Here is a 14,482-nt window from a genome sequence, read left to right as displayed (position 1 = left end):
ATATTTGTTTCTGATGTGCCACAATTTACTCTTTGAGAGCTCCTCAGCAAAACAAAGCAATATATTTTTCTCTTCTCTGTCAAATCCACTTTGTATACCCACATCAATGGCCTCTAATTTAAATAACCTTTATTAAAATATATGTCATGGTAATTACATTTGTTTTCACAAAGAAGTAAGAGTACTGGACTGAAAAAGACTATAGTTTCCATTAGCTGACCACTATCCAACCCCAAGTGACATTAGTCTGGGCTTTTATATCTTCCCTTTTTGAAATTTCATTTTGTGTGTGTGCTCAGGGTGCAAGTGCACACAAAAGGTTGTGCTGGTTTTGATATGCAGATTTACCATGTGTATTTTGAAGCCTTGCAGTATTCAAGATCAAGGTCACACCCATTCCTTCTTATTTTTAATGCTCCCTACTGATGGCTTTCCTGTACCAACACCCTATTTTCCCAAACAAAAAAGGCTTTCATTTATTGAAGGAGAACATCCACACTCTTGATAATTGTAAGGTATACAGATTAGAAAATAAAGGTGGAGTGGGGGGATCCTTACTGTGGAAAATCAAACAGGTTCTGAGCAGGGTGTTCCTCAAAAGTAACCTGGTTCACCATGGAAGAGATATGAGAAACAATCCCACCAATGAGGAAGCAACCTAGTTGGTACCATTCATGCGGAATAGAGAGGGGATCACCTGTGTGACATTTCATAGTGTCTTCTTGGGACACAACAGGAGTCAGCAGGAGCGTCAACACTGTTATTTCTAACATGTTGGCAGAAAAGAGTTTCTGACTCTGTAAGTTCCCTAAATTGTAACTGGCATCCTATGTGAGATTGCCAATCCTAGAAGTCCAAGATTCAGAAAGGAGAACATGTCATAGATGGACCTGCCTGCCTATTGCACTTAATTATAGGCGAATGGCACATGAGTTAATTTATAATCACTTCCAGGCTCACTTACTGACTCTTTTCTCCTGCCTTCTAGAAAGCACCAGAAGGTTCAGAAAGGTGAGCAAATTATAATTATTTTGATAATTGCAGAGGGAAATAATTGCCTCTTCAAAGCTTTGATACTGAGTGACACTTTGGGTAGGGGAAAAATGCTTCATTTTTATGGAACAGTCCACAAGTCTTCTCTATTCCCTAAAGCTGGTGCATTACTAATTTGGCACTTTGTTGTTAGACAACAACTTCCATCAATTCCTGCCTGCAAAATCAAAGATTCAATGACATGTAAATGTCCACAAATATCCCTTCTCTGCCATGAAGCAATGAGAAAGAAAAGTTTGGTTCCTGATCTCTCTGGAAAACAAATTAAACCAGGAGAGTGACACTCTCTGGAAAAGCTAGTAACTTGACAGAATAAACCAAGCAGTGATAGTCCTGCAATGAATGGGAGTGTGTCTTAGAGTTCGAGTTGCATCTTACCCAACTGCCAATCACTTGCCATCAGGCTATTTTGCTAGCATGTCTTACTAGGAAACCATAGGGGTAAAGGAATAGGGCTTTGGAAAGGCCAATGATTGGCTGTTGGGTGGTGCCTGCCATCCCTGCTTCCTTTGCTTGTGTGAGTAAGGACTGCACATTAATGTAGAATGTGGGTGATTTTGTTTAGATTTCTGCAGTTATTGCTTCACTTTCCACACTAATAGCTAGTTGGTTGTCATGATCCAGTTGGCCAGTAGGCTTAATTAGGCAGCAAGCAGAATTCGTCAACTTTCAAGCAGTTTTATTATATACACTAATTACACTCAGAGCCATTCACACAGCTACCGGCTCCTTCCAAGACAGTGAAACACCTGGGCTCTGATTTCACAGCCAACAAGATACCCTCCAGGAAGTCCCCTTTCAATTCTTTGATTGATATCTTTCCTTGACCCTCGTTAAATATGAGAGCTCACTGGAAGGACAGATCCTGAAGTTGAGGCTCCAGTACTTTGGCCACCTCATGAGAAGAGAAGACTCCTTAGAAAAGACCCTGATGTTGGGAAAGAAGGAGGGCACAAGGAGAAGGGGACGACAGAGGATGAGATGGCTGGACAGTGTTCTCGAAGCAACTAGCATGAGTTTGGCCAAACTGCGGGAGGCAGTGAAAGATAGGCATGCCTGGCATGCTCTGGTCCATGGGGTCATGAAGAGTCAGACACAACTGAACGACTGAACAATCTACCAATATTCTGACCTGCTCCTAAAGCTCTTTTCCAACATGCATAACTATATGATAGAATGAAAATATAAGATTCCTTAATACTTTCTTCTCATTAGTTTCTCCCTGCTATTCAGTTCTTGTCGCAACACAATGATGTAGCATTTTGGGCAAAAGATACAACCCAGTAACCCAGCAGTGGAGGTCAAGATCGAGAAGATCTCCACAGCCACCATTCCTTTCCCTCTTGTGCTAAGGTAAGTCGGAATAAAAGACAACCAAACACTGCAAAATGCCAACATGCTGAAAGTGATGAATTTTGCTTCATTAAAACTGTCAGGTAACCTGCGAGCAAGGAATGCCACAATGAAGCTGGTGATGGCCAGAAGACCCATGTAGCCCAAGATGCAGTAGAACATGACGGCTGAACCTTCATTACACTGTACAATGATTTCTTCATTCACCGAGCGCATGTCTAAATCAGGGAATGGGGGAAAGGTTAAGAGCCACACAGTACAAATACCTATTTGAACAAGTGAACAGCAAATTACAATTGAATAGGACACTTTCCTCCCCACCCATTTCTTCATTCTTGATCCTGGTTTTGTAGCCATGAATGCTAGAGAAACTACAGTGGTTTTGGCCAGCACGCAAGAAACAGCCACTGAGAAGATGGTGCCAAAAGCTGCTTGTTGAAGGAGGCAGATCACTTTCCCAGGATGGCCAAGGAACAACAAAGAAGAGAGAAAACAGAGCAGGAGGGAGATGAGGAGAATGTAGGTGAGGTCCCTGTTGTTGGCTTTGACTATTGGGGTATCTCTGTGCTTAATAAACAGTCCTAGCACCAGGGCTGTGGTCAGTGAAAAAGAAACTGCAATTGAGGCCAAAGTGATACCTAGAGGTTCTTCATATGATAAAAAGTTTATAACTTTAGGGATGCAGCCATTTTTATTTTTGTTTGGATACTGATCTTCTGGGCATTTGAAACAGTCGTCCATATCTGAAAAACAGGAAAAGGTCCAAATTCAATGTAAATTAGTGCGTCACAGGTGGAAAAAACAACAATATCTCTGATGGCAAAATTACATCACCCACCAGTCTGGTTTGATATCTTCCCATCTAAGCACGGGACACAATCATAGCAACAAAAGTTTTCCCCTTCCTTCATTTTCTTCTGATGACCAGGATGGCAGGGCTCATTACACACCGAAAGAGGAACCACCTATCCATAAACAGGGCGGGGGGGAATTTGTATGAATATAATTTTGGTTAACTTTAACTAATCTTGTTTACTTAAGTGGTAAATAAACTGTTGAAATAAATAAATAAGGAATATTCAAAGAAGGTTATTCTTCAATTTCTGATATAGCCTAATATGAAAAGTTACAATAGGTAGGTTTATGTGTTTGCAGAATAAATGATTTGATTTGAAACCTTCTCACAAAATTATATCAGTGGACATGTTCCTCTCAGATTGATAAGGATTAAATTTGCTTCCCCTTGTGTTCCTGTATGTAAGGTTTGTATTTGTTTTCTTTGAATTTGTTGATGTTATTTGTTTTTTCTTTGTATGATTGTTATTATTTGTTGTTGTTTCTTTAGTTGTATTTGTTCTTGTTTTTAATGTGGAAAATCAATAATTTTTTGTTTAATAAATTTTTGCTTCCCCTTGTGTCTTAAAGCAGAATATAGCTTCTCCATATTATATTTCATAGGAAATCATCAAATGTATATAATCAGTGCTCTTTTTCTTTATTAAAAAATGTTTAGGGGTACTCCAATTTTCCTACTCATATTGAAATACTGCCCTTCAATGAGGCCAAATTTAGATTTACAAAATATTTAGGGGTATGCATACCACTGTGTCCACCAGGAAAAAAGCACTGGTTATAATATCTGAATTAAATTAAATCTCCTATGTCATGCTTAAAGGGTGTTGATTGTAAAATATTCCAAAGATGGATGCGAGAGTAAGTAGATCAGAATGAATGAAATAAACTTTGAAGCTTTCATTCTGCTCAGCGCACAATGTCAAACTCTCTAAAAGTGGATATTGCTGGAGGCACAAGGAATTCAGCAACCAGCAGTTTCCTAGAACTCGCCACCTTATCTATCTCCAACACTGCTACTTGTAAAATGTTCTGTGAACTACTCCAATCAGCAGATTGTTTGCAATCAGAGTGGCAGACTTATGCTATTACTTAGGAACACATAAATCAATGTGATGTAAACCTCAGAGTTAATAAACAATGCATAGAAAATTTGACATGGTTTTCAAGTTAAGAATAAACAGAATCCATGCCTCATTAAAAGCTCTAGGCCATACAATTGTATCCTCATAAATGGTGAATCGTTTTCCTTCATGGACACTGGGATCAACCCTCCCAACTTTCACTTTCTGGAACGAGTTATTTGGCAAGATGACCAGGTTCATGATGTCAAATCCACCACTCATTTCCCGTTTGTCATTAAAGGACACAGTTTCTCCAGCTGAGTGGTTAAATGAAATGTCTCGGAGAAACAAGTGGAGCTAATTGAAAAAGATGGAGGGAGGGGAATTCATGGGTAACAAAACTCTGCAAATTGCACACTTCAGTAATAGAAAGAAATATGAACCCAATATTTGCATTAATAACTTAAGGAGAAACCTGGATGTAGCTTCACATTGTATTACACTGTAGGTTGAAATACTTTGTTTTCTGGCAAGACATTACCTGCCAAGGCTGCAGGTTCTGAAGTTCAATATTGTTGCCAACCAACGTTGGCCTGTGCTTGGATCTAGATGAGTACATGGCATGCAAAGCATGAGCCAAAGCATAGACAGCAATATAAATGTTGTAGCTGTGGCCAGTCATGTGCATTTCAAAAAGTCCAGCAGGGAGACTTTCCAGGCTCTCTTCTCCAGTACAGGTGTCACCATCCATTATAGGCACCCCTGGATCTGGAAAGAAACAGTCAAAGGCTTGCTCCCAGAAATCTTTTAGAAACCCATCTCCTTGAGTCCAATCTGGCTTAATGATCTGAAGATATTCTCTAAAACCTGGTACTTCTTTTGTGTGAATTGTGAAGGAAATGGCACCCTGGAACATCTGAAAACCCCATCCTCTTGCAGCACCTGTAGATATAAAATCCATCTGCATTGTCATAATCCACACCTTTCCAAATAATGGGTTTTCCTTATTTCCTGAATCTTGTGAAAGTATATAAATTCTCAGCCACAAAATTGTTAAAGCTTCTCCATACATGATAATTGTACCAGCTTTACGTTCCTGGAAAGATACGTGAATTGAACTTGCATCATTAAAATTATTGATGAATTCCTCCATACGAGCATCTTGTGGGATTCTTCTTATGAAGGCTGAGCAGATTCCATGCCTGGAAAACATTGGCTCCAGTATTCTTAGGAATTGCTCTCCACTGTTATCATCCATAACAAAGAGCCCCACCCAAGTCCACCTAAAATGTTGAAGTAACCATATAATCCCAATATACTGAAGGTTTTCATTTGGAACCATGCGGTAAAATGGAGGAGCACCCATTGTTTCTATCTCATCTGGTGCAAATGAACCATATATAAGCTGTAAAAAATGTGTAGAGACCACAGAGATTCATTAATACCCATCTATTTATTCCAGAAGTCTGTGGCTGCGAGTGGGTTTGTGCAATGAATATTTTTGAAGTATTTCTAAATCTATTTCTTAAAGGGATATTATAATGTTCCCAAGATTTTATTACTTGTCATCAACATTACTCTGTTTTGTTGAACTTCAAAGTTGAGTAATAAATAAGTTTCCAACATCAACATCCACCGTATAAATGAATGAATCTTTATTTGCGTCAGCCATCGGCCATAGCAATAAAACAACAATACGATATACAAAGAATTTTTTTTTAAAAAAAATCAATTATACAAAATGCATATTAGGGTTGTTAATCAATATTCAAATAGTGGATCTTATTCTAATTGCATCAGCTAAAAACCTTGTAATCTTTGCTGTCACCTGCGCATCTTAATCGGCCAAGAGAAGGGACACTGTCATAGTGGCTGGGCAACCCAAAAAATAAAAGAGGGGTGATAACCTCATTCCTCAAGTCTTTATTCAGAGTGCAGGCCAGAAGGACATGCGCCACAGATTCGGTACTGCCATCTCCACAGGGCCAAAAACGCTTTTCGTGTGGAATCTGTTGGAATCGTCCCTCAAGTACAGCTGAGGGCAATACATTCAATCTTGCGATAGTAAAAAAAACCCCTATATTTTAGAATTGCTAGGTTATGCATATAGGGTGCAAGAGAGTCGAAATGGGTAGGTGGAAAATAGTCATATCATGGGCAAAATTTCCTTATTGTGGCCAAGTTGTTCTGACGCTCGATATCATTTAGGCGTTGACAAATTAGACTGTTTGCTTTACTAAATCCCAAAGCAAGTAGCTGTTGTGGTGATAAACCACAAGAGTGAAGCTTCTGATAGACACTTTTATTCAAGGCGCTCTTGTGATGATCTTGCAGCACTAGGGATACTAGACCGGGGGGTGGGGCTTTAAGTTTAGGCAAAGCCCATAGTTAAGTGTCCTATGCCAAATCCGTAATTCTACTGAGGGAAGATTAGCCTCTAGGTGCAATGGTACTTTTGGGACACAGGCTGGTACAGAGAAAATTTGCTTTAAGTACTTTGATTGGACAACTACCATAGATCCAAGGTGAGTGCCTGTCGAAATCTGAGCCCCATATAAGAACTGTGCTAGGGGTTTAGCTTGGAACACTTCCAGGACTGATGGTATAATGTATGTTTACCACCTTTTGTGTAGGAAAGGCATGTCAGAGTTTTGGCATTTGGGGACACTTTTTGTTTTGCACATTTCTGGTGTGCTCCTCATGACCTGTCCATGTGTGTGTGTGTGTGTGTGTGTGTGTGTGTGTGTGTGTGTGTGTGTGTATATATATATATATATATATATATATATATATATCCATCCATCCATCCATCCATCCATCCATGATATTTGGAGATTTTAACCTTTTAAATTACCGGTAGCTGTTTATCCATGCACAATCTATGGGCCCTACAGTTTCTTGAGAAAACCATGGCTTTGGTTTTCTTGTAATTCATGGCCAGTTGTTCTCTTTGGCAATATCCTGAAAATACCCTCATCAGTCTTTTTAGGGCTACTTTTGTTTGGGATGGAAGAACCACATCATCTGCATATAATAGCATTGAGATGGGTTTTATGGCTAATTTGGAGGCATGGTACTCTGGAGATGTTAGACACGGGACAATATCATTTATATATAAGTTTAATAGTGCCGGGGCTAGGATACACCCTTTGACTCCCTTTGTGGCTGGTACAGATCCTGTAAGTTTTCCATTTGTGGCACAGTGCACTTTCAGCACAGTATCTTTATATAAGCATTTAATCAAGTACAACACTCTTTTTTCTATACTTGAGGAGATATCTTGAATTAAAGGGATATTATAATGTTCCCAAGATTTTACTACTTGTCACCAATATTACTCCCTTCTTTGTAACATCAAAGCTGAGCAATAAATAATTTTCCAACATCCACATGCACAGATATTACCTGTGGAATTTTGTAGAGGCCAATGATGTCCATAATAAGGACAGAGGTGTCAGCGTCAAGTCCTCCAATAATGGCAAGAAGGGGTTTCTGTTTGCCACATTTGTAGTTGGGGAGAAATGTATGTGACTTGAAAATCAGGTCCAGTGTCGTCCGATAGGTCATGCTTGCACTGTCATAGCTGTCGGAGATGTGGAAACCAAGGGTGACATTGGGCAGGATATTGGCATTCTTGTTGATCTCGTTTACTGCAAATGCCAAAGTCAGGCTGTGCTGGTAGAACTTGGTTATGACACTGCCAAGAGAGTTTATTTTAATATTTCAGAAGATACGTCCATAATGCAAAAATTCATTATGCTACAAACCCAGGAATTTCTAAGTGCAACTGAGTCAGAATTTTGCAATACCCTTTTTATTTGTTTCTGATGTGCCACAATTTATGCATAGCACCTTCTTCAACAAAGTTTTAAGCATACAAAGCTATGAGGAGTGCAAAGTTTAGTATTCTGTTGCATCATAGATTGCACTTAGATGGCCATTTATTGAGAATTTAAATTTAATAGATGTTTGGAGGTACAAAAACCCATTAGAGAGGCAATATACACATTATTCACAGGCAAAAAAAGTCTGCAGAGAGGATCAATGGTATCTGGATCTCAAATAATTTATTGTTAAAAACCAAAAAAGCAGAAATACAACCCAGAGTATTAACAGATCATAACCCAGTTATTTTGGAATTACGAGATAAAAAGGTGGTAAAAAGAAGATGGAGAATGAATCAAAGGTTACTAAATGATGAAAAGGTCTTAAGTAAAGCACAAGATTTACTCAAAGAATTCTTTCAAAATAATAAAGGACAAGATACAGATAGCAGGGTAATGTGGGAGGCAAGCAAAGCATTTATAAGAGGGTTTTACATCCAACAAAATGTGATTCAAAAAAGAAATAGGGAAAGAAAAACGGACCAAATAAAAAAAAGAAATAGCAGAAAATGAATTTTTTTTTTAGCTAGAATTAGAAATTTCGAATATTCAAATAAGTCAGGAAAATTGCTTGTGTGGCAATTAAAGAAGAGGCAAAAAGAATTAATTATTAATAGATTGAGGAATGAAGGTAAAATAATAGATGAACAAGAAGAAATTAAAATATCCTTTGCCAGATATTATGCAAAATTATATGAAAAAGGAAATGAAAAGGAATTGGATATAGTTAATTTTCTACAAAAGAGGATATTGCTAAATTAACAAAGGTTAATATAGACAATGATGGAGGTGGAACAAGCCATTTTCAAAAGTAAAATTGAAAAATCCCCTGGGCCAGATGGCATTCCAGCTATCCATTATAAAAAAAGTAAAACATGTAATATCAATACCCTTAAAATCATTATTAAATAAGATATTAGAAGAAGGGAAATTGCCAGACACATGGAGAGAAGCACACATAATATTACTTCCAAAGCCAGGAACAAATAAAGAATTGACAAATAATTACAGACCGATCACGTTATTAAATACGGATTATAACACAACAGAAGACGAGATGGTTGGACAATGTTCTTGAAGCATCTAGCATGAGTTTGGCCAAACTGCGGGAGGCAGTGAAAGATAGGCGTGCCTGGAGTGCTCTGGTCCATGGGGTCACGAAGAGTCGGAAACAACTGACTGACTGAACAACAACACAGATTTTACCTTGTATTACAAAATAATCAATCAATAAATATTAAATATCAAAAAGATTGTTCATTTATTGTCCATTATACCATCTAAGCACCTGTTGAATCAAATATTTGCATCCCTTTCTCATTAAGTGATCATGTGTTCATGTGTGTGCATGGACACATGCAAAAATAGTGCTGCTTTTCACCTCTAAAATCAGATCATTATTTTTTACATTCTTCCTGTTCGTTTCTGATATTCCTACAGCCATAAATCTTCTTCAGTTAAAATAATCTTTGCAATCTATGCTGCATCAGATCGTATTTGTCATATGTAATGGGCATGTTGTGACATGCTTTGAGAGCTCAGCAGCAGAACAAAGCAATCCATTTTTATTCTCTCTGTCAAATGCACTGTCAAATACGCACACCCATGACCTCTAGTTTAAATATTCTTTAATAAAATGTATGTGGTGGCTTGAGAAAGAGTTTTATCTGAGGTACTGAAAAGGTCACCAAGAAGAAGAAATATAGCTTTTGTTTTCACAAAGAGGCAATTGTACTGGGGATGGAAAAGACTACAATTCCCATTAGCTGACCAATATCCCATCCCAAGTTACATTAGTCAGGGCTTTTATATCTCCCCTTTTTGAGATTTTATTTTTTGTGTTTGCTCACTGTGTGAGTGCACACCAAAGTTTGTGCTGGTTTTCATATGTAGATTTTCCATGTTTATTCTGAAACCTTGCAGTATTCATGATCCAAACTTTTCCTTAATTTTTCAATACTCCCTGCTTGTCCTTCCTGATGGCTTTCATGTACCAACACCCTGCTGTCTAAAACAGCTTTCATTTTTGGAAGGAGAATATCCACATATACTCTTGATAATTCTTAGAAAATGCAGATAGAGTGAGTGATCCTTACTCTGGAAAGTCAAACAGGTTCTGAGAAGGGTGTTCCGCAAAAGTAACCTGGTTGACTATATAAGAGATATGAGAAGCAATTCCACCGATGAGGAAGCAGCCTAGTTGGTACCATTCATGTGGAACAAGGAGGGGATCACCGGTGAGACATCTCACGTTTTCTTCGTGAGACACAAGGGGTGTCAGCAGGAGCATAAACACTGCTATTTCTAACATGTTGGCAGAAAAGAGTTTCTGACTCTGTAAGTACCCTAAATTGTAACTGGCATCCTATGTCAGATTGCCAATCCTAGAAGTCCAAGAGTCAAAAAGGAGAACATGTCATAGATGGACCTTCCTGTCCCTTGCACTTAATTATAGCCTAATGCCACCAGGGTTGTTTTATAACTGCTTTCAAGCTCCCTTACTGACTGTTTTCTCCTGCCTTCTAGAAAGCACCAGAAGCTTCAGAATGTTGAGCAAATTACAGTTATTTGGATAATTGCAAATGAAAATAATTGCCTCTTCAAAGCTTTGATACTGTGTAACACTTTGGGTAGGGAAAAAATGCTTCATTTTTATGGAACAGTCCACAAGTCTTCTCTATTCCCTAAAGCGGGCGCATTAATAATTTGGCACTTTGTTGTTAGGCAACAACTTCCATCAATTCCTGCCTGCAAGATCAAAGATTCAATGACATGTAAATGTCCACAAATATCCCTTCTCTGCCATGAAGCAATGAGAAAGAAAAGTTTGGTTCCTGATCTCTCTGGAAAACAAATTGAACCAGGAGAGTGACACTCTCTGGTAAAGCTAGAAACTTGACAGAATAAACCAAGCAGTGATAGTCCTGCAATGAAGGGGAGTGTGTCTTAGAGTTAGAGTTTCATCTTACCCACCTGCCAATCACTTGCCATCAGGCTATTTTGCTAGCATCTATTACTAGGAAACCATAGGGGTAAAGGGATAGGGCTTTGGAAAGGCCAATGATGGGCTTTTGGGTGGTGCCTGCCATCCTTGCTTTCTTTGCTTGTGTGAGTAAGGACTGCAGATTAATGCAGACTTGCGGGTAGGTTATAGACACTTCGGATAGTACTGATAAGTCTAGATTTGTGCAGTTATTGCTTCGCTTTCCACTCTAATAGCTAGTTGGTTGTCATGATCTAGTTGGCTACTAGGCTTAATTAGGCAGCAAGCAGACTCCATCACCTTTCAAGCAGTTTTATTATATGCACTAATTACACTCAGAGCCATTCGCACAGCTACTGGCTCCTTCCAAGACACTGAGGCATCTGGGCTCCCATTTGGCCGCCAACAGGATACCCTCCACGAACTCCCCTTTCAATTCTTTGATTGATATCTTTCCTTGACCCTTGTTAACCTACAAGCGCACAGGGTGTGTGTGTTTCTAATTGCCGTCCTAGCCTTCCATCTGATCTGATGAATCATTCCCCCTTTCTGTTGCTGCTAGAGACCACTTATCAGTATCTTGGTGGCTTTCCAGACCTCTCTCACTTCCCTGAGAATTTATCTCCTCTTCTCCAGCAGATGAGAAGAGGGGTTTCTGGGGAGCTGTCTTCAAACGGCTGGGAAGGAAGAAGAACTGCTCCTCCCTCCTCTTCTAACTCCCTCTCCCTCTGTGGGGAGCCCTGTCTCTGGCATTCTCTGGCTCTCTGTCCCCTTCACCGTCCCCATCATCTCTGGGGGGTGCCCTTTCTCTAACATTGGTGCAATTAAAATATAAAGATTATGTCGATATCAAATTATCAATCAACAGACAGATAGACACAAAGACATTCATTGTGTTAATGCAGAGCACCATTAAGAAGAAGAAAAAGAAATCAAAGAATAGCCCTTGACATGGCTCAATATCTTTTTGCCCCTTCCCCTAAAGCTCTGAAATCCCCCGCCACATTTGTCATAAATGGGGTGAGGACACTGCCAGTCTCAGCAGCACAACACATGAAAGTGAGAAGAGGAGGGGTAGTGCTTGATTTAATAATGAATAGTTTTTAGGAGTTATGTGAATTGTGCAGTGTTTATTTTGGGGGGTTCACAGGGCTACTCAGTACCAGCTTCTTCTTTCCTCCCCAAATATTAAAAGTGTGGCATTTACAGTAACAACTTCATAGAGATTAATGGCACCCCTCCAAAAAAAAGCAAAAAAAAAAGCACAGGTGTTGTCGAACTACTTGTATAAAATAGCTGTACACTCATCCAGTTCAGCATATAAAAGAGTATAATTTTCCATTCAAATTACATGATCACATCATATTTAAGATCAAAGGGAATGAGAGAGAGAAAGAGAGAGAGAGAGAGAGAGAGAGAGAGAGAAGGGGTTAAGGGAATGGAAGGTGAAAAGGAGGTCCAATGCATCTTCAGCAACTGTTGAATTTCTGCTTAACAAAAAACAACAAAAAAAACAAAAAAAACCACAGTGCCTTATTTGAGATCACACTTACATTCTGGAAGAGTTCAATTGATGCTATGACCTCTGATCAGTTGGCTAAGCTCGAGCTCCCATCATAACTGATTGCCTTTTGGCCACTCTGGCTCCCTTAAGGAACTGTTCTTAAAATTAAGCATTGGTATTACACAAAAATATTCCTGTAATGCAGTAGGAGCCCTTCTTAGCATTTTGAAAACCCTTGCAGTTCTTAAACTCTTAGTTTCTGACAATTTATACATACGTAGCTTCATTTGTCTGCGCACAGTTAGTCTGCTCACAGTTTATGTATTATTTTATACCACTGTCCTTGTAGCTGATCTGTACCCAAAATAATTGCCCACCATGCAAAGCAGTATATTGGAGAAAAGAGGACAATTTTCTTAATTCTTTCTCTTCATTATCTGCTCCCTGCTGTTCAGTTCAGGCCTAAGCACAATGATGTAGCACTTAGGGGAAAAGATGCATCCCAGAAGCACAGCACTGGAGGCCAAGATGGAGAAGATCTCCACAGCCACCATGCCTTTCCCTCTGGTGCTCAGGTATGTTGGAACAAAGGACAACCAAACACTACAAAATGCCAGCATACTGAAAGTAATGAACTTGGCTTCATTAAAACTGTCAGGCAACTTGCGAGCAAGGAATGCCACAACGAAGCTGGTGATGGCCAGAAGACCCATGTAGCCCAAGACACAATAAAACATTACGACTGACCCTTCATTACACTGAACAATGATTTCTTCATTCACTGAATGCATGTCTGAATCAGGGAATGGGGGGAAAGTTAAGAGCCACACCGTGCAAAAACACATTTGAAGAAGTGAACCAGAAACAGCAATTGAATAGGACACTTTTTTCCCCACCCATTTCTTCACTGAGGATCCTGGTTTTGTGGCCATGAATGCTAGAGAAACAATGATGGTTTTGGCCAACACACAAGAAACAGCCACTGAGAAGATGATGCTGAAAGCTGGTTGTCGGAGAAGGCAGGTCACTTTCCCCGGTTGGCCGAGGAATAGCAAAGAGGAGAGGAAGCAGAGCAGGAGGGAGACAAGGAGAATGTAGGTGAGGTCCCTGTTGTTGGCTTTGACTATGGGAGTCTCTTTATGTTTAATGAAGGTAGCAAACACCAACGTTGTGATGAAAGAAAAAGAAGCTGCAGCTGAAGCTAAGCCTTTGCCTAAAGGTTCTTCATAAGACAGAAAATGTATAACTTTGGGGTTGCATTGATTTCTCTTCTTGCTTGGATACTGATCTTCTGGGCATTTGAAACAGTCTTCCATATCTGAAATTTAGGTTGGGGGAATCTGAACTTAGTGACAATTCATTGAATATGGCAAATTATTTTCAGCCTGTATTACGGCAAAATGACATGACCTACCTGTTTGGTTTGAAATCTTCCCCTCTGGACATGAAGCACAATCATAGCAACAAAATTTTTCACTTTCCTTCGTTTTCTTCTGATGACCAGGGTGGCAATATTCATTACACACAGAAAGAGGAACCACCTGTCCATATACATATTGATTGGTTTTAGAATTCGTGATATTTTAATAAAAAATACACTTCTTACTTGCTGATGTAGCCCAAACCCCATATCACAGTGATGGAGACAGCCCTGCAGCATGTTCAGACCAAATGAAATGTATCACATTTAATAAACATAGATTCATGAATTTTATTTCAGTGTAGGTTTTTTTTAAAATAAGTATTCTGTTTCCTCTTTCCCATTGTTTTATGTGATATTCAAACTATC

At 39.2% G+C, this 14,482-nt stretch overlaps 2 protein-coding genes across 2 annotated transcripts; both read right to left on the bottom strand.

Annotated features, from left to right (window-relative positions):
* Nucleotides 1–2,247: 2,247 nt before the first annotated feature.
* On the bottom strand, nucleotides 2,248–5,664 carry LOC117058981 (vomeronasal type-2 receptor 26-like). The gene is made up of 4 exons (XM_033170412.1): nucleotides 4,864–5,664; nucleotides 4,452–4,679; nucleotides 3,245–3,371; nucleotides 2,248–3,149 (listed from the first exon to the last, which is right to left on the bottom strand). The coding sequence occupies exons 1-4, from the start codon at nucleotides 5,662–5,664 to the stop codon at nucleotides 2,248–2,250; spliced, it is 2,058 nt and encodes a 685-aa protein (XP_033026303.1).
* A 7,445-nt stretch (nucleotides 5,665–13,109) lies between these two features.
* Nucleotides 13,110–14,228, bottom strand: LOC117058980 (vomeronasal type-2 receptor 26-like). The gene is made up of 2 exons (XM_033170411.1): nucleotides 14,108–14,228; nucleotides 13,110–14,011 (listed from the first exon to the last, which is right to left on the bottom strand). The coding sequence occupies exon 2, from the start codon at nucleotides 14,007–14,009 to the stop codon at nucleotides 13,110–13,112; it is 900 nt and encodes a 299-aa protein (XP_033026302.1). The 5' UTR covers nucleotides 14,010–14,011; nucleotides 14,108–14,228.
* Nucleotides 14,229–14,482: the final 254 nt, after the last annotated feature.

Source organism: Lacerta agilis, chromosome 14, assembly GCF_009819535.1.
Source record: "Lacerta agilis isolate rLacAgi1 chromosome 14, rLacAgi1.pri, whole genome shotgun sequence".
Lineage (NCBI taxonomy): Eukaryota > Metazoa > Chordata > Lepidosauria > Squamata > Lacertidae > Lacerta > Lacerta agilis.
Note: the sequence above shows the minus strand (reverse complement) of the source record. Positions and strands in the feature narration are given on the sequence as shown.

What these genes read in the sequence shown, in the direction of transcription:
- LOC117058981 (XM_033170412.1), bottom strand. Translation starts at nt 5,664, where the DNA reads ATGGTTCCAAATGAAAACCTTCAGTATATTGGGATTATATGGTTACTT. An exon ending in AGAACCTGCAGCCTTGGCAG is followed by an intron (nt 4,680 to 4,863) that starts GTAATGTCTTGC and finishes TTTTTCAATTAG; the next exon opens with CTCCACTTGTTTCTCCGAGA. An exon ending in GGCCTAGAGCTTTTAATGAG is followed by an intron (nt 3,372 to 4,451) that starts GCATGGATTCTG and finishes GTTTATGGATAG; the next exon opens with GTGGTTCCTCTTTCGGTGTG.
- LOC117058980 (XM_033170411.1), bottom strand. Translation starts at nt 14,009, where the DNA reads ATGGAAGACTGTTTCAAATGCCCAGAAGATCAGTATCCAAGCAAGAAG.